We start from the raw sequence: 20,173 nt of genomic DNA on the forward strand, positions 1-20,173 counted from the left end.
TCCCTCCAACGTGAACATGCACACACTATAAACTGCAAAACTTACTTGAACAAATGAGAGATCAGTGTGGTGGTGTTGATTTTATAATGTCTGTTTTCTCCTACCACTCTGACTGCATGCTTTCTGTGGTTTGAGCTTGAAGCAGAAATAACCTGAACTGACTGAAATGATTGGTGTAATGTCCTGTAAACAGATTAACTTGGGTCTCTGGAGCTGTGAAGTTACTTTTTGGGTAGTTTGGGTGGTATTTAGTTCAGGTGGGGATGATGCTCTATGTGAAGACTCACTTATGTGCCCTTCAAGTCTCAGACGCAAATCACGGCTGTTTTAGTGCTGCACATTCGTTCATCTGACTAATTATTCTTCAGCCTTTTGCCTTGATAAGTGTGTGTTTACCGGAATGCAGTGATGAAAAACATTTTGTCAGCAGTCGGTTTCCGAAGGGGTGTTTTGATGCCTGGGTTTAGGCGTAGTGCTGTTTGGCAAATGGGCAGCGGAACTTGGATAGACCTGAAGTGAGACAAGCAGGCACGAGCTACCAAGCGAAATGAACTGAGACATGTCAATCAACTAAACAATCACTTCTCTTAAAAATTATTTCCTTTTTAATGAATCTGTAATTTTGCATTCACACTTTAGGAATTAACCACTGAGATCACAATGTCTGGATTCGGTGTTTCTAGAGGGAGGTTTTACATTTAGTGGCCAGTAGAGGAACTGCATTTTAAAGGAATAGTTCAACATAAATAAGTGACTTTGCTTCTTTGCTTAATGGTGAGTTATTGGTGAAGACTGAGCAAGTAATTAGCTTAGCTTAACACAAAAACTGGAAACAGGTAGAAGCAGCTAACCTGCCTCTGTACAAAGATGAAAACAATCATTCATCCAGCACTCACTAATTAACACGTCATATAATGTTTGTTTAATCTGTGCAAACCTTTACAAGGTGCACCTATTTATTGGGCAGGTACAGTGACTTCCTGTGTGCAGACTTACATAAGTAAAGAGTTACATATACAGTACATGCACATTACAATTTCTTCTGATCCTTGTTAGTTGAAATGCACTGTAGCTACTAATCAGGTTTCATTTCCTCGATTAGTTAACAACATTTTGACATATCCCAGGTTATTTAATGTATAGCCTGCAGGGTATATAATGTCCCTTCGCTCAGGCTACCTTGCATGTGCACAGTACAGTGATGCTCATGGAGTTGACCCTGCTGTGAGTCATGTTGTATTCCTCTGTGCTGGGAGGAGGGCTCACTGTTCACGGTGATCCATGCTGGAGTGGTGCGATGCTGCCTTTGGCTTTCTGAGGGGGGAAACTGGAGCACAGCTCTGAGCCATAGGCAGAAATACCAGCCCTAACTAGGACATGTCGAGAAATGGGGCTAGTGGCGGGGCGTCTCTCACAGAGAATTTCATGGAGGGATGATGAGAAGTGTCTCAGGAACACAGTGACTCAGTGGTGATTAGTTCTTAATATCTTTGTTTGCTCTGTGTATTGCTGATTATTTCATGTCGTTAAACAAGTGACACAGATTGTTTTTGCAGGATTTTTTCTCAAGCTTTACACTTTAACAGGTGCACCAGTCCTAGTTGCACTACAGTTCAGCAGTAAATCATTCAGAAGTCTCCTTGCGGCAATTCTCAGATGATACTAGGGCTGCAACTAGCAATTTTTTATTATTAATTCATTTTTTTCTTGATTAATTTGCTCTATAAAACTTGACTTAAACAGTGTAAAATGTCCATCCCAGTTTCCCAGACTCCAAGGTGACTCTTCAGATGTCTAGTTTTGTCCAACAAACAGTCGGTAACCCAAAGCGTTGAATGTGAGACCAAGAAAAGCAGGACATTTTCACATTTGGAACCTGTAACCATCAAATGTTTGGCATTTTCTTTATCAGAATAAAGAAATATACCATTTTTTGTCACTCCACTAGTCGATTTATTGACTAATATGAGAAAAAGCCTGAAAAGGTAAAACTATACAATAATTAGAAAAAATAAAAGATTAGAGAAAAATCTGTATAGCCAAATTTTAAATTTCCTTTTTGGTGCCCAGTGATCATTGTTAGACTCCTCCCGTGACCTGACCCCGTCCTGAGCCCCAGGTCGGGAACCAGTGGGCTATATTGTACAGACACAGGTGTTAGTTTGAGAGCAGTACGTCAATCGTGAATGCTGATTTCTATTCAAATTGGTGTTTGAATCGGTGTTTGCAAATTTGATTTTAAACAAATGTGTTTGTTTTAAAGATTAAACTATTTATTTCTTTTAGACATTCAGTTGTGTGGGCACACAACTGAATGTAAAACAGTGTTACATTTACACTTCTTATCACCAGCAGTGGCAGTAGTAAAAGCAGCAATAGTAATACTATTATATGTGTTTTTGTCTCTTCTGTTGTGTTTTCCCACTACCATGATGTATTGTCTGCAGCAATAACAAGATTGATTTCTAACGAGTTGCTCTGTGCTTTTATTGCAGGAGACCAATGAAATTGTGGCCATTAAGAAATTCAAGGACAGTGAAGGTAAGAGGACAACAAGTCTTTTTTATTGTCAAACCATTCAACATCTTTATTTCTGTTGGAAGGCATCCCATCTTTATCACTACCCGTGAGCCCACTGTGATCCAGATTTCCCCTCTATCTCACCTCCTCACAGAAAATGAGGAGGTTAAAGAAACGACACTACGGGAGCTTAAGATGCTCCGCACCCTCAAGCAGGAGAACATTGTTGAGTTGAAAGAGGCCTTCCGCAGAAGAGGAAAGCTATATCTTGTCTTTGAGTATGTGGAGAAGGTAAGATTCACCTACAGACCGTTCCTTTATAAGGTCTTGAGTGATTTTTTTATGTTACTGTCACCTACTGTGGAGGTCATCTTGATTTTTTGGTGGTGTTTTTTTTTTTCTTTTAGAACATGCTTGAGCTGCTCGAGGAGTTACCCAACGGTGTGCCGACTGAGAAAGCTCGCAGCTACATCTACCAGTTAATCAGAGCAATTCACTGGTGCCATAAGCACGACATAGTTCACCGGGGTAAAATCTCCCTTTCCTGACTTTTTCCTTTGCTTTATTACGAGACATTATAAAAACATGGCGAGGGGTGTGACAGTGTTAGTGAGGCACAGACGAGGCGATATGTCCATATTTGTTTCTAAGCTGGAAGAGGCTTAAGCAAGTCCACATTTACCACTGACACCAACTGTGCTTAGATTTTGAGAATTAGAAACAATACTTTACAATTTTGGTATAAAATACTATAAATGTATATTTCTGACTCTTCACTACTCTCATGGCACAGTGGCTTCATTGGTCTTTCTTATTGTTCACAAGATGTGAGCTTTTGGGTGAAACAGTGGCAGCAGAGCAGGAAACCAGATGGCCCATGTGAGCTTTTGGCGTACTGAATGCAACAGAGCATGCATCCAAATGGCCCGTGGTATATCCAGGCACACATATGACAGTGTTATTCAGGGATTTGATGTATAAGTTATGGTTTGTCTTTACAATCTGTGAATTTTCACTGATAGAATTTGATCTCTTGGATTCTTTGCTTGCTGCTTTTTACATACTGTAAAACAAATGTAATATTTTAAGTAAAACAGAGGACGATGTGGTGGTGGAATGATGTGTGTAGTGATGATGTAACACTGATGCCCCTCATATGTGTGTTCTTCCTCCTCAGACATAAAGCCAGAAAACCTTCTCATCAGCTCTGATGACGTCCTCAAGTTATGTGACTTTGGTGAGCACCTCTATCAAACACTCGCACTGTAAGAGCTGTAAGGAAGGTGGCCAAACAGTCAAAGCTGTGATGTAAAAGGAGTATTTTCAACAGAGACTATATTTGGCTGAAACCAGTGCTTCAGAGGGGCAGCAGGCAGGCTTCATCCGGTTATCTAAAGCTTTGTGTGCAGCCATCTCTCCTGGTTCTCAGGCTGCTGCTGCTGTGCATTCTTCCCTCATCTCAATTAATGGAAACGTGTTTGAAAACAAGAGGCTAATCATGCTTTGATTCAATCTGGTAGCGCCACAACAAAACGGGGGAAACGGAAAACATGGCATAGCCAACATCATGTAAGCAATCTGGAGTGAGAGACTGAAGACCTGCTGTTTGCTCTGTGTCAGCCAAAGGCATTGAGAGAACAGGCATAGGCCAAACAGACCCCGCTCTGAAGGTTTACATTTGGGACTTTGTCTTACCGCACATTTATTGTCATTGTGTTGTTTTGATTTTGAATGTCAGTACAAGCAAGATTGATAAATGCCCAAACTGGAAATGAAAAGCTCGTGCTAACAGCTTTGTCTTTTCACTCTGGGCCGGTTTATTGTTCACGTTACAAGGACTTTAGTTTCACTAGTGGTACTATTTCCTTGGAGTTTTTAAAGGAATAGTTTGAGATTTTGAGAAGCAAGCTTATTTGCTTTCTTGACGGGAATTAGATGAGAAGATTGATATCACTCTCTTGTCTGTTTTACTATTCCTTGAGAACTATAGATCATGATATAATATGTTTTCAATATAGTTTATAGTCATGCTTCAGGATTATAAAAATGAATTCAGATTTCTACCCAAATAGTTAAAGTCTTTGAGCTTTCTGGCAGTGAGTTAGATGAAAAGCTTAATACCAGTGCTCTCCTATCTTACCATTGAATATGGATATAACCAGTTGCTTAGCTTGGCACATAGACTGTAAACAGGGAACTATCTTGACTCAAAAAATGTTTTCTACCTACTGAAGCTCATGCTTTCATGCTTTGTTTTTTGTATGGATTAAGCTAAGCTAACAGCCTCCTGTCTGTAGCTTCACAGCGAACAAACATATTTTCCCAAAAGCAGAACCGCTTTATTCAAACTATTAGATCAGTGACTCTAAACCTGTGGGTCGAGACCCCCACAGGGGTTGCGAGATCATTTCTAGACCACTGACCACTTTTACCAGTGTGTGTCTCGTGTGTCACAAGAGGACTCATCATCTTTCCTATATGAGTGCAACTTTTCCTTAACCCAACAACTTTATTACGTACACCTCTGAATCATAATGAGTGTCCAGAGAGGTGCCCGGGTTAAATAATTTTTAGGTATCTCAGCATGTAGAGGATATCAAACAGCTCCTCATTATACTATATTGCTTCCTCTGTCTTCTCTTTCCAGGCTTTGCACGTAATCTCTCTGAGGGGACTGATGCCAATTACACCGAGTATGTTGCCACTAGATGGTACCGCTCTCCAGAGCTCCTGCTCGGGTACGTCCGGTATTTTTTAACCTCGTCCAAGAACTCGGTCACTACACTGACATATCCTTTCAGTAGCTATTCTTATGCCTGGCCTTAATCACCAACCCCTTAAATCTCTGGTCCCAGGGCACCTTACGGGAAGGCTGTGGACATGTGGTCAGTGGGCTGCATTTTAGGAGAGCTGAGTGACGGGCAGCCTCTGTTCCCCGGAGAGAGTGAGATTGACCAGCTCTTTACCATCCAGAAAGTGTTGGGACCCCTGCCACCTGAACAGATGAAGCTCTTCTATAACAACCCCCGCTTCCACGGACTGCGGGTAACACATCTTTACCTCAGTCCTCACTACGCTTCGCTCTGCTGACCCATCCCCTCCATGTTGCTCTTATTGCTGCTCCTTTGCTTTTCTTCCAATGCTCTCGCCTTGATCTTCTCTCTCCTTTGCTGTCTCTTTCTGCCTCCTCCTCCTCTTTTTCTCTTTCCCTTATTTATTTTCTCTCCCCGCTATGTCTCTGCACTCTCTGCTTGTTTTTTTTTCTTCTCCTGGCTGAGTTTGCTGTGCCGTGACTGATTGGATCACAATGACTCATCGTGTATCATGTATCCTGTATGCTCTGTGAAGGAAGGCTGGGATAAGTCTTCTGTGGCAGGCTGGTGGTACAACAGACCCGGGTCGTCCTTCCCTTCTCTTGTCTGCCCACGCTTCAGGATATAATTATTAGTTAGCAAACTGCCCCTCTGTGAATACCTGACAGTGAATACCCGCTGATAAGGACCCTGCTTGATAATGCTGCATTTTTTAAATTTGGGACACTTGTGGGTTTTAAAAACTAGTTAATGGGCGTGGGAACGTATTTTGGAACAGAGCCTAAATTCATGTCTGAATTCCAGCTCATGAATACATTTAAGTTGTTTTTCTAAAGTGAAATGCTCCCTCCAGTAAGACAGGCACATGTCAGACAGGGATGCTTCTTGAATAAACATCTAGCACCTGCTATTGTTAGTACTTGCTCAAGGAAAAATAAATAAACAACATTTCTATGCCGTCATTTAAGTGATCAGAGAGACTCACCCTGCCAGTAAACTTCACTGATTTGTGGACATAGTTAATAATTATTGTAATAACAGCAGACAGGACCATGAGAAATGAGAATGGTGTTTGAAGGAACAACACAAAAAAAAACACAAAAAGATTAATGCATGACCAGCAAGAAACCACATAACACTTGTGAGTGAACACACGATGTTTGATCGTTGTCTTATCATGTTGGCCACCTACGGTGTGCTTTCTGCAACACTAGGAAATGTGTGATGTAAAAACAACAGCTTCTGGACATTTTTTGGCAACCAGCAAACTCACAATAGTGAGAAGAAAAATCATGTCAAAAAGAAAGGTTGACAGGAATATTGAATGTGGAAGAAAGCACATGCAACAGTGCTCTTTTGAGTCAGACAATGGGGTTTGCAGAATGTAATTTCAGGAGTAGCAGCATCTGCAGGAGAAAGTCAAATGTAGAAGTTTTACGAGAGGGTCATCATACTTACATGCTAACCTAGATTAGATTAGATAATTTATTAAAATGAGTCCCCTGAGGGGAATATAAGTAATAATAAGTAAAGATAGAAGTCAGACAACAGACAACAAAGACGTACCACACAACAGCAGTGACACTAACATAATAACAAGTAACAAATGTTCTGGGAGGACATTGGTGTAGCTCAGCAGCCCACCTACCCTATTTAATACAATCAGGCAGTTCTTATAAAAAAAGGCCTACCACAGGCAATACATCAATGAAACCTTACAAATTATATCAAAAGTACAACCCATTTCTCAGGCAAGGCATCACATGCCCTTCAAAGGTTTAACAGCTATGCTCACAGATGACCCTATAAACCATTGTTTGGAGTGTCTTAGCATCCTCAACTGGTCACTTAACTTTTTGCCCTCTAAAATCAAAAAGTGTGGTTTGCTTCCAAAACATTTTCTGATGAACCCTACAGACTAGTAACCACTTTATGGGATTTCAAATAAAGACTATAGTATCAGGAGTCAGCCCTATTCCTGTCATTGACAGTAATGCTGTTACCCTAAAATATAGCACGATAAAGCATGGCACAGGCCACATTGTTAGATTTTAGTATCCTTTTACTGACCTTGAAGTACTTTGACTTCCTGAAGACATACAACCTAGATTGTGCCTTTTTTAAAGCAACTACAAACTGACAGACTTTTCATATGAAGTTCTGGTCCCACTGGGGACAAAAGCGGTAGTGTCTCCACTGCCTCGTTCCATTGATTTTAGGGGGAATCTGACCGAATCCTACCCGGCAGCTTTTTACAATAATTATATAGAAAGGCATCAGTATTAAATCAAGACTGTTTTATAACCAATGAAAAAAATCTTATAGTACCTTAAAGCTTAATTAATTAAATTAATTAATTAATTTCATATCAGTACGAACCTCCAGATATTTGTATCAAGAAACCATTTCAAGCTGAGGATTTTTAATAAGATAATATTCCCTATATTTACTAATATTAAAGTTCAGGTAGATAACATCACTTACAATGAAAACTAGTTGATTACACATACTCCTCTACTCTACATACAAAGTACAGGTGGTTGATATTGCTGGTCTTTCTGCAAAGTAGTGATTGTTTGATCATTTATCACTTGGACATTTGTTGTGGCTACATTTTTGGCTGTACTGTGATCCACTGTTTCTTGTTTTAGTTCCCTGCTGTGAACCACCCCCAAACCTTGGAGCGAAGATACCTGGGAATCATCGGCGGAGCCCTGCTCGACCTGCTGAAGGTAGGGATCACAGTTCCTGGCAAAGCTTGAAAAGCAGCTCTGCTGCAGAGATGATTGTATTTCCACCTTTTTATCAGTTTCTGTTTATTCCTGCTTACACACCATGACAAAAAGCTACTCTGTAACCATAATAACTCCAATTTTCATAAACTTGTCATCTGATAATTGCATCATTATCGTTGTGTTTACGTCGTGACTGCGTGATGCCTCTTCACTGCTTTAGCATCTCTCAGCTCATATCCTGGTTCCAGCATTGCTGTTATTGCTGTGTCTGCACTGTAAACAGGAGCTCTATGTCAAGAATGTGGGCTGTGCTTGTGCACTTGCGCTTTTCCCAGTAGATAATGACTCACTGCTAACATAATGTCATCTCAGGACTGACTTCAGCAAGGACAGGCATGTCTCTCATTACTAATCAGACTTTCTTGAGTTGAGTTTAGAAATTAATTTAACAAAATGTCTCTTAATTGATAATGCAAAGTTGTCTGGCTTGCAAGGAGTCTCTCTTATTAGTTCTGTTGTTTCTCCTGAGAAAGTGAGAAAAGTAGCTGCCACTATAAATTTTAGTTACATAAACTCAAGAGTTCACAAACTATCTTAAGTTCACAGGTTTTATTTTGAGTGTATGGAGACAGATTGTTAAACATATTTATTTGAGCATCAAAAAGAAAATGTCATAAATCATATTTCACATTAGTGTGTGGCTTTCTTGGTGTCTGTAAGACACAATTAAATGTATCAGCAGCCTGACTTTTATAATAATGGCGATGACTCATAATAGCATGACTGTTTCAGTTTGCATGCAAGGTCGGGATATTCGGGGTGTCTCGAGGACTCACAGGCTCCCTCTGTGTGTTTGTGCTTTAGAACCTGCTACTGCTGAACCCGACAGAGCGCTTTCTCACAGAGCAGAGCCTAAACCACCACGCCTTCCAGACCCTGCGGCTGGTGGAGCGGCCCGGCCCACCCACACCTACACCTGTACGCTCCTCCAAGAGAAAACCTCACCATGGAGACAACACCACCCCCAGCAGGTCAGCAGTGAGCACTATAACTATAAGTTTAAGCTTGTCAGTGTCTCCCTGTTGTTTGGATGCATAAGTCGGTATGTTTTTTCTTATGCAAATGTGACTGCCTTATCTGCGGCAGTCATCATGTAGTGACATTTTTACAGAATTGCCCTTTATTAGAGGATTCAGACCCTTTGGTTTGGTTTCATTCTGTCAGAAAACAACTTACAAATATCACACTTTTATTCACAAGAAAAACAAACTGATACAAAGAGAAAAATACTTAATCCAACACAAAACATGGACATGCAGAAACACAGAAGAAATAAAGTAAAACAAACTATGAATGGCAAATAAAACAAACAAGGTGTTACAGTATGCATAAAAGTGCAGACACAAGGCACAAGATAAAAACACTAAGTCAAAGTCAAAACAAAGACTGCTATGCCCCATTGTTTACATTACTATTACTGTTACTCATTATAGACTTTTTTTACTAAAACACTAAATACATTCACCCATCACTACTCTTACCATTTGATTGAATAAAAATGTTTTGTTTTTAAAGATTGTAATCAATTTCAACCAAATTTAGCTCCTGCACATTAAAAACGCAATCAACTGCAGATTTAATATCATTTACATGTATTAGGAAGGGTAGGGGTTCTAAAATTGATCCCTGTGGAACACCACACATGACAATTTCTGGATCTAATAAAATGGCATTATTTAAACCAACTAACACAGGTTAGGTTATCATTATAGGTTATAAAACTGAATGTGTGATGTACAGTACGTTGATGTTGTCCATTTTTTCTCTCTTTCCGCTCAGGAGCCATGGGGGAAAGAGCTCAGGAGGCCACCGTTCCAGCAGCAGAGAGTGCTCTAGCTTGCCTCGGCATGAAGACCTCCACCCCAGCAACGATGGCTTTCTCAACGGCAACATACCTGCAGCGATCAACCTCAGTCCCACTCTACATCCCAAGAACTACCAGCCGCAGATCTACAACCACTCCACCTCGTGCAACATGGACCTGGCCAGCAGCAACCTGCCTCATCTGCTCAGCCCTGGCGAAGCCAAGAGCAAAGGTGACTTCGAGATGAATCTGGGGCCCAAGGTGTCTGACGGCCCTGGAGCCAAGTACCTCAAATCCAACTTCCGCTCACAGCAGAACCGCCATTCTTTTGTGGAGGGGAAGACCAACACGCTTCAGTCAGGGGAGAAACATAGTCGACACAGCTACATGGAGTCCCACAGCTCCACGCCCTCCTCCTCCAAGTTCGCCTACCTGAACTTGTCCAAGAGCTATGGCACGCTTAGCGATGCCAAGTCAGTAGGGAACTTAAATGATGTGCATCTTTATGCTGATGAGCCTACATCGCGCTATTTCCCCTCAAGCTGCCTCGACCTCACAGCCCCAAGCAGCCCAGCAGCCCGTCGGGTGGAAAGACTGGGGCCTGGAACAGCTGGCAGAGGAAGCATGCGCTCTGACAGAGAAAGCAACACTCTGGACTCCTCCTACAGGCGCTCCTCCACCCGCCACAAGGCCTCAGAGGAGGCCAAGTCGCCAGATGCCCTGGACCCTGTGGAAAGTGGCGTTGAAAGGAGCCATGCTCACTCTTTGTCTGCGCCACACGACCCTCTGTCGTACGGTCAGGGATATACCAGCCCCTTCTCCTCCCAGCAGCGGCCGCACCGCCACTCCATGTATGTACGGAGGGACCATCAGAGGACACACGGGACGGACGAGGGGCTTGTGGTGGGCCAGGGTGTTCCCACCAGAGCCAGCAGCCTCCAGCTCCTGTCTCCGCAGCTGCAGCACCGCACACTGCCTCGCCACTCTGGGGGCTCCTCCAGAGAGGAAGACATGAGCAGGGTCAGTCATCAGCCCACATCAGACCTCTCCAACCTTAAGGAAAGCCTACATGATCTAATCATATCAGATGCCTACACCAGGTTGTGTTGGATAACTGTGCCTCAGTGTCTCTACAACAATGCAGCCAGGATTTATTCTGGTGGCGTCTAATAATATCATGATTTGTGTTTAGGTTTCCAGCCAGATCTTGTTAGTCAGTTTCCTTGGTTTGTAGGATTGGCAGGATTAACGTACCTGCAGCTTCATCCTATGAACACTGCAGGTGTTAGGAGTGTATCTTTCTTGTTAGGATATACAGTAAATCATGCTACCTGTATATTTATATATACTGTATATACACATATAGTATATATAGTGTGTGCGTGTGTGTATTTGTATGTGTGTGCTGCAATGCTGAACTCACTTCATGCTCCATCATGTCTCCATTAACAGAGCGAACAGGCACCCACTGAGGTCACCCACAGCAGACCCCCAATAAGGGACTCCACAAGGGACAACACCGCATCTTTTCACACACAGCGGCAAAAAAGCGAGGTCCGACATTCTGCCTGCACCCACCATTCCCCACCCACATCCGCACTCTCGGTAGACTGGATGTGGGTGGATACTGCTGTCATGAACTGCTCTCTCTCTCTCTCGCTCTCTGTGTCTCTTTGCATCAGATGCCTCTTCATTTTCTCTGTGTGCTTTGCTTCCCTTTAATGTGACTACTTATGATAGCACAGTCGAGCTTGTCATCGGAGCACATTTCAGTTTGATTCTGCAATACATTTATAGCCTCTACAGATGTTGTTGTTTTATCATAATGACCACTTGTAAATCAATCAACACCTCCCATTTTTACTGTTCTTTCGGGCAAATAAAGATATCAGCTCAGGCAGAGAGGCATGCAAACCAGTTGGCCTTTAGCTATTATGTGACTACGTCTTCTGTTGTGACTCAGGTTGGCTTATATCATGACCAGCAAACAGAAGATGGGGGCTCTTCCAAAGAGAACCGCAACATCTACAGTGAATCCATGCCTAGGAGGGTGGGCAGCTTCTACAGAGGTTGGTTTAGTCATACTCAAATCTCTGGCCGTGTCTTTCTTTCTTTCACTGCACTGTGGAGATCAAGATGACAGTTCAGTTTTAAGCATTAAACACTTGACTGTAGTTTACTGCAGTTGATAAAATCAAAGATGTTCACCATGGGTACCATGGGTAGAACATCTGTGCTCTATATTAATAATTATACTGTATATTCATTATGTAGATTTTTCAGCCTGATACCAATATTGATGTTTGGAAGTAGTGCTGGGCAGTATGACCAAAAATCTGTATCACTGTATTTTTTTAAGATTCTGGCAGTTTTTTTTTTTTTTTTTTCTGCATGTGCCTTAATATAGTTTCATAGTGGCTACTACTTTAATGGTGTAAACTGCAACATATTAAAAACAACTTAAAAATAAAAATGCCACAATTTTAACATTGCTTTTCAAAACAAAATATTTAAGTAAGTAATTTTAGTATATTTCTATAAACTGACATAAAAGGCTAAAATATTTAAGTATTCAAATAGATATTTCTCAAATGTTCTATTGCACGGGTAAAAAACTAATTGCTGTGTGCCATACTGTTTTGCCTAAAGAGAGTTAGTTTATTGTTTATGTTATAACCAGTAAGAATGGTGCTCAGTTAATAGGGCTCCCCTCTCAATACACACTACACAACTTGTCTTAGCGCTCTTCACAGACACAGACAAAAACAACATTGCTGCCTATTAAGCGTTACAGCAGCTGTTGCACTGGCAGGGCATACCGCCCAGCACTCGATTCAAAATCTTTAAAACTCTTAATCAAAATTTTAACATGAACACTGAACAAGCAAACATTATTGACAATGATCTATTGATTTTGGTTATTTCACAAAACAAAATGTTTTGTCTTGATGGTGTTAGATGAAAAGTTAATGGGCCACCAGTGGTATTACTATTTATACAGTGGGGGAATATATGAACGTTTGTGCCAAATTCCATGGCAATCCATCCAACAGTTGTTGAGATATTTCAGTCTGTGAGTGGTGGACTGACCAACTGTCGTTGCCTTTCCTAGAACCAATGCAGCTAATCTACAACAGGACGCCTGTTTAACTGTTTTTGGAAAACAAATTTTAGAATACATTTGCTCTCTGGTGGACAAACTATGTAATGGAGACGCTGTTTCTAACTGACCTCAAACAAACCTTTAGCATTTATATACTGCCAACTGTTTTTACTTATTGGCCAACATGTATATTACGAATGCATCTGCAATAAGCTGAATCCATTGCTTTCAGTCTGTTCATGTCAGTGTCCAACACTGGGGTAGTGGAGTACGCTGGCTGTCTGCCAGAGTTTCTTTTTTGATGCTACCACAGAGGGACACCATAGTTGGGAACAAATTGTACACAGTTGCTTTAATGAACGGGAGCCGTTGTTCTGTTGTGAAACTTATTTTTATCTGTAATTTAGCTGCAAATGACTACAAAACCACCACAGTCCTCTGTCTGTTCCTGTCCTCTTTTAGTCATTTAGTTTTATTTTATATATATATATACAATACATTATCTGCTAAAACACATACACAGTTTGCTTTGAAATAGTTGGTATAGACTGAGAAACCAGTCTGTTTATTATGTGAATGAACGTATTTGTTGTGTGTGTTGAACAGTCCCTTCTCCCCGGCCAGACAACTCCTTCCATGACAGCAGGGGTCAGAGCCGGGGCTCTGGCCTGTCCGGGGATGGCACGGGTTTGACGAACCACTCCAAACGTCAGCCGGCATTCGACCCCTGGTACTTATCCCTTCTAACCACAACAGATCATATGTTGTTTACCAAAGAATATCTCCTTTACCGTAGGTTACCTTGGCAACAACAATTTGTTCCTTGTTCGTTGCTCTGTGACAACAGTTTCATTTCACACTGGTCACACGTCATGGTGGCTCACTGGGAGTTTAAAAATATTGTACATTCTTAGTTGGGACATCATGCTCAGTGCCCTTTGTTTTATTTTCAGGACTGGCCCAGATACTGTAGTGCTGAACCCCTCTGAACCATCCAAAGAAAAGGAGAAGCAAGGTTTCTTCAGAGCAATAAAGAAGAAAAAGAAAAAATCTCAAATGGTAACTTACATGTCAAGTACTTCTGCGGGATGTGAACCATGTCTGGATGCACTATTTCATGCACAAGTCCTCTGATGTCTGTCTACATACTGTATCTCCTCCTCTGCTTTTCAAATGTTCAATGCATTTGCCTTGTTAGCATATTTACAGAGATATAAAATCATTTCTTCTTGTTGTCATGTGCATCATGTTTCCCTGTGCCACCAGTCATGTGCCTCTATATTGCAGATGCCAGTCCCTGATGGAAGGCCTCCTGTCATCAAGAAATGTCTTTTCCCTCTGTTTAGCCCAAAGAATAACATAAAGCATAGTTCCTCTGTGAGAGTCCTCCCTGTAGTGTCCTCTTCCATGGTACATGCTGTTTTACACTATCCTACTCACCTGCTAACTCCACGCCACCCATCTGACATTGCATGCATTAACAATAGTAATCAAGACTGCTTTATTGTTTCATAGTGAACTGGTTTTTTAGTAGTTTTCTTTGATTATATTTTTCAATTCATTCATTCACAAAATAATGAGCTGTCAACATAAACCAGTCAGATCCATCTATGCGTATCAGTACAACTCTTATCAGTATTGAAAATTAGGCAATAAAGTGCCATTTTTAATGTTCAGATTATTGATGGTTGATCGTTGAATTGATAAAAAAGTGTTGCACTCTCAGAATTTTCCATTTGATGAAGCGCAGGGCTGTTCACGCGTCAATAAATGGATCTGGCTGGTCAAATTTTGTGTTGGGCCCATTTGATTCTCGTCAGTCAACACTGATTTCAGCCACAGCCCTAACAGCATGTCTCTGGTTATGAGCTGAGGATGAACGAGAGCGCTCAGGCTTTGGTTAAGCACATGAGATTTTAAGAGTCTGTGTGCCTGGTTACACTCACGTGAAGCTTTCCTGCTTACACAGAAGCATTTGATCAACTTTTTTTCTGCCCCTCTAAGTGTATCTAAACCTGTGACCTGATTACAGAGGAAAGATCAGTAAGGAGGAGGAATCCAAAGAGTTGCTAAATATAAAAGCATCCACATTCTGACATGTTAAACTGACTGCCGTCTCAGTGGCAGTAAAGGTTCGGCATGACACAGGTGTTTGAGACTCTTTCTTCCCCTCACATTTCTATTTATATGTGGCAGTCTGTTCAGATGCTGAGAGGGGGGTTACGTCTGATGACAGAGCACAAATAAACTCAATCTGGCCAGGAGGAATCAGGCAGTCAGACTCAGAGTTGGTGAAAATTGTGTTTGCTGCATGAAGAGTAGATTATTTGAAAATGATTAGATATGTCATGGATTGTATGGCAGTTAATCATAAACAAGAGAAGATGTCTACTCTTCCTCAGATCAGTGAATGATTAGGGTTTCTGGCTCCAGATGCATGTTATGTTTTTTAATTTTTCTGACTTTACTGCATTTAAAGGCCTATTGTCAAAAATATGTTCCAGCTTATGTCCGTGGTAAATACACATGTAAAGGATAACATGAAACACACGAATCTCTTTTCTAAAGCACATTTATAAGGTTTTAATCGGACTCAGACTATAAAATATAAGTTTCAAGGAATACAGTAAAAACCTGTGTTGGACACATTTGTTGTTCAGAGAAAAACAAACATGTTTCTTGTTGTTTTTTACATATTATGGAACTACTTTCATAAGTTTGAAATGGTTAGTTTGGACAGGTTTAGTGATATCTACACCCAATGTGTGAAAGGTTCCTAATGAAGGGGTGGACACAGTCATCCAGAAGTCCTCCAGGTCTTCAGGTCACCAGAGCAGCCGCCACAGGACCCGGGACAAGAGTAGAGACCGGGACCAAGAGCGCGACCGAGACAGGGACAAGGACTGGCCACCTGAGAAGCTGTCTGACTCACACTCTCCGGCAAGTCTCACAAAATGACACTATTTTTCTTTTTCTTCAATGTGTGATTGAAATGTGTTGGTCATGGGTAATGTTTAATGTCCCCCTCAGAGTCAGCCACTGAAGTCTCTGCGCAAACTCCTGCACCTTTCATCCTCATCCTCCAACCAGACCGCGCCGTCTGACATGCGCTACCAGCCACTGCCTAATCCAGCCACTGCTCAAGGTGGATTCACAGAAAGCCGGGGTCACTCAGGGGTTAGCACGCCCCAGCTGAAGAGCCGCCAGACAGCCTACCCGCTGCCCGGACAGCTGGAGTCTGGCTGGCACACGTCCGCCCTGGGCCGCCCAGAGGGCAACCCCTACCCAGAGCAAATGAGCATCAAGGGAGGCCAGAACGGCCATGGCTTCGGACGCCCCTCCAGGTCTCGTATGCCAAACCTCAACGACCTGAAAGAGACGGCTCTGTGATCTCCCTCACCCTACAGCTCTCAGATCCAGACTCCTCCGTTTTCCCCTCTGTTGCTCCTACACGTCCCTTGCGTAACAGTGCACCTGCTGAATACACACACACACACACACACACACGCGTGAAAAAATCACAGATACCAAACCTTCAGTTTGAAACACTGCTTGCAAATAGGCCAAAAGCCTTTTTATGTCTTCATTTTTTTTAAAGCTTCCATGTTTGATAGACATTTATATTATTACTTCTGTAATTCTAATTATAATTTGTATTATAAAGTAAATATATTACAAATTAAATATATATAAATGGATAGATAAAGTGTAGATTTTAAGTGTAAGTATTTTTGTTTCTATTCAATATAGAAATATAGTACATTTTACTGCGTAGTATTTCCTTAAGACTATCTAAGGCATTCTGAACAAATAAAGTTTTATCAGTTGTTACAATAGAGATTGGTAATGTCAGTAACTTTGCATTGTGTTCATCTCACCCAGGATTGTAACTATTCGTCCCAGCTGTCTTGCTTTGGATGTGCTCTGTCATACTGGTTACAGGCGCTCAATGTGCAACTGCAAGTCAAAGCAGTCCTGTTCTTGAAAATATCGCTGTAGTGCAATTTTTCTAAGTTGCCACTGACAATCTATAAAGCTTAAATCTATCTGTTCTTTTTTAGGATATTTAGGTTTTTATGTCTTTTGCAGCCATTTTAGACACTATGGTGCCATAAACAGACAGAAATTCTAACCTACATCGCCCTCTGTAGGAGATAATGAAGCACTGCATCTACTGCACTAACTAACGTTTAGGCACTGATTTTCATGCACAATATGTGTAAATCGTCATTTTCATATATATTATAAACAAATGTTATACAATTAAAACTATGGTGACACCTCAATCATTACAAAGACAACAGACTATACTGGCGATCCTGTTGGTAGTAATGTAATCTAAAATGATTTACCGAAATGTTTATTTATGTAAAAGTGTTATAACGGATTACGGTAATTATTCAGTAATAAAACCTTGATATGGTGCCATGCTGCCAACTACAAAGATACAGTTAATGGAAAAGGACATGTGATGTGATAACTACCAGGATTCAAGGAAGTGTGTTTGTTGCTCATTTCTTACTTACAGATTTCACATAAGCAACTTCCAAGTGGTTCTACTTGTTTAATCAGTTTACACGCACATCTAAAATACAATACAAAGAGTAACTGCTGTAAAAAAAAATATTTATGTAACATGAATTGGAAGGTTTTTTTCCCTAATCATTGCTTTTATGTCATTTTTACAGCAGCTAGAGGAACACAAAAGCCATTCTGGGTGTACAAGTGCAGTGGTCCCCAACCCTGTATCTAGACCTCGTTCATTTGAATGTATCATAAACTGGATGTTATTTAACACTGCTGTTATATAAGAGTGTGTATTATTGCAGTCATTTTTCATACAGTTAAACTGTCAGTGTTTGTTTTCGTCAAGTTTGCGTTTGCATTGCTCCCACTTGGAGTAGCAGGGTGTTTCAACCATATCTAGTATTAGCAGTTTATCCATTAACTATTATTTGAAAGATTTATTCATTACATAAGCTATTTTAACCACGTATCTATTATTTTTAGCTGTTTCAACCATTTCCCCACTTCTTTTAGCCAACTATTTCAACTGTTTATCCAGTACTTTTAGCTGTTCGCCATTTGTCCATTACCTTTATGCTAGCTATTTCAACTGTTGGTTAGTTAATTTAACCATGTCCAGTACCTTCAGCTAACCATTTGATCTCTTTATCCATCACTTTTATCTATTTCAACTGATACTTTTACTTTTACTTTTACTCACTTTTCACACATTCTCCATCACAACACATAACCAATATTCAGGTATTACAGCTGACGCAATATGTGGAAATTAACATTCTGTTTTCCCCCACAGTGTTTCTATGTAATACCTTACAACTGCATAAATACCCTCTCAGCTACATGTACTCCTGGTTGGGAATCACTGCACTAGTGTATTTTTGACTGATTGTGAGCCGCTTGGGACAAGCCTTTGAGAAATCTTAATATGGAACCACATTGGGGGCAGAGGCTCTGTACTGTAACATTGTTTTCTGTCTGGGATAAAGTGCCATGGAAGTAGCTTGGCAGAAATAAATCCTAAGCTTTTTAATGTTGCACTTTGAAGAGACTGTGTGGCTCAGCAATATTGCTCTGACTCTGTAAATTCTTCCTCGATTCATGTTCATTATGTGCACAGTGTGTGAAGACTGAAACACGGGGCCTGAGGCTCCCACAGTCACACACTGAGTCCAAACATGACCGTATCGTATTGTGTATTGTGCCTCTGTAAGGACTGTGCACACTCTGTATTTGACACAATACATTTCTCTCTTTGGATTATTGTTTTGCTGAAGGAGCACTGTGTATTATATTAATACTGATGTGTGACTACTTGTTTGGTAATATTTATAACAGAAGATGTTTATCAACTGTTTAAATGAAATCAAGTATTACGTTTGTGCTTTTATTACAGACACAAATTAGTAGCATAGTCAGTGTTTATCTGCTTTTTTTTCAACAGAGCATTTACATGAGAACATAAACCCACAAATGAATGCTTAACAATTTTAGAATATTCATGTTTACATATGTAACAGTAAATCTCAAATAAAACAAACTCATTTGATTCGACTCCTAACTTGTAGAATATTTTTATTACAGTGTTTGATTCAAAGAAAGTTGATGAATAATTAATTAAATCTTTCTTTTACTCCTGCAGCTTTATTGAAGCCTCCAATTTTCATTTTTAAACTGGAATCCCCTGTATGCATTGCGGAAGGTGTCCAATTGCCAAACATGTCCTCCTGCCCAGACTTAGTTTGCTTTGAGCCTCACCAAAAAAAGACAGACATGTTAAAGAGGTGAAGGTATGATGGATCTTTCAGTGCTGGACCAAAGTCCCTGTTTTTGCAAGCAGCAGGTTGAGCAGGGGAAGGATGGACAGTGAGGAAAAAGCATGCTGAGTGTACTTCAGGTACACTTGTTCATGCACATCAGCAGCTCCATCCTCATGGCGATGCGGGTGTGCCAGCCCAGCGGCAGCAGGCGGATATAGCGAGCTACGATGGGGGGGCGCAGCAGGTTCTGTACCATAGAGGAGCGGTCAGAGTTCCCATAGAAGACCTGAAGAGTAGACAGTAAACAGCATGTAAAGAAAAACTAGTTCACTTTGTTATGATCATTTTCTTCATGGTCATAGGGATCTATTTGCTCAGCTGATGATGCTTAATTTCTGTTTGAATGCTTGAATGGTGCAGAAATCAGTTTCTTATGTGGTTCATACTTAATATATATATAAAAACCACTTCCAACTTATGGATCCCATATGATGTTCTTTCACTGTTTGGATTGATTTGCTCTATTTTCACTAATTCAGTGAGTCCAAACTCCAAAGATATATTTAGTTTATCATGATATAAAACAGAAAAGCAGCAAATCCTACATTGAACAAGCTGGAATCAGAGGACGTCCATTATTTTTCTCTCTATTTACTTGATTAGTTCACCAATCATGTCAGCTCTTGTCCCCTTACCAAAAACAAGTCACCAAAAATCAAAAAAAGTCAAAAATCTTCTTTCTCCTTGTTCCCACAATGTGATGTTTGAATGCTGTCTGTGCAGAGTTTGACACTAGAAGGATGTTTTCACATTCATCTGCTGAAAGTGGAAAGTTTCTCTGTGCTTTTAAGGAG

At 40.8% G+C, this 20,173-nt stretch overlaps 2 protein-coding genes across 7 annotated transcripts in view; one reads left to right on the forward strand and one right to left on the reverse strand.

Annotated features, from left to right (window-relative positions):
• The window catches only part of LOC118321628 (cyclin-dependent kinase-like 5), a 35,410-nt gene extending 16,297 nt beyond the window's left edge, over positions 1–19,113 (forward strand). For 4 of the 6 annotated variants that reach the window (XM_035653034.1, XM_035653035.1, XM_035653036.1 and 1 more), the window contains exons 4-19: positions 2,496–2,541; positions 2,675–2,811; positions 2,928–3,048; positions 3,698–3,757; positions 5,168–5,258; positions 5,376–5,565; positions 7,985–8,065; positions 8,933–9,099; positions 9,908–10,991; positions 11,385–11,486; positions 11,896–12,001; positions 13,642–13,765; positions 13,989–14,094; positions 14,323–14,445; positions 15,808–15,975; positions 16,066–19,113. In XM_035653034.1, the coding sequence (XP_035508927.1) occupies positions 2,496–2,541; positions 2,675–2,811; positions 2,928–3,048; positions 3,698–3,757; positions 5,168–5,258; positions 5,376–5,565; positions 7,985–8,065; positions 8,933–9,099; positions 9,908–10,991; positions 11,385–11,486; positions 11,896–12,001; positions 13,642–13,765; positions 13,989–14,094; positions 14,323–14,445; positions 15,808–15,975; positions 16,066–16,425 (3,066 nt within the window). In that variant the 3' untranslated portion in view covers positions 16,426–19,113. The remainder of the gene's footprint in view (positions 1–2,495; positions 2,542–2,674; positions 2,812–2,927; positions 3,049–3,697; positions 3,758–5,167; positions 5,259–5,375; positions 5,566–7,984; positions 8,066–8,932; positions 9,100–9,907; positions 10,992–11,384; positions 11,487–11,895; positions 12,002–13,641; positions 13,766–13,988; positions 14,095–14,322; positions 14,446–15,807; positions 15,976–16,065) is intronic. The other 2 variants (XM_035653038.1, XM_035653039.1) reach the window with 2 other exon arrangements.
• Positions 19,114–19,452: 339 nt separating this feature from the next.
• LOC118322333 (retinoschisin-like) overlaps positions 19,453–20,173 on the reverse strand; it is a 3,555-nt gene continuing 2,834 nt past the window's right edge. The window contains exon 6 of the mRNA XM_035653988.1: positions 19,453–19,605. Coding sequence (XP_035509881.1) covers positions 19,453–19,605 — 153 coding nt within the window. The remainder of the gene's footprint in view (positions 19,606–20,173) is intronic.

Source organism: Morone saxatilis, unplaced genomic scaffold (assembly GCF_004916995.1).
Source record: "Morone saxatilis isolate NCDOM2014 unplaced genomic scaffold, NCSU_SB_2.0 Contig12, whole genome shotgun sequence".
In the NCBI taxonomy this organism is placed as follows: domain Eukaryota; kingdom Metazoa; phylum Chordata; class Actinopteri; family Moronidae; genus Morone; species Morone saxatilis.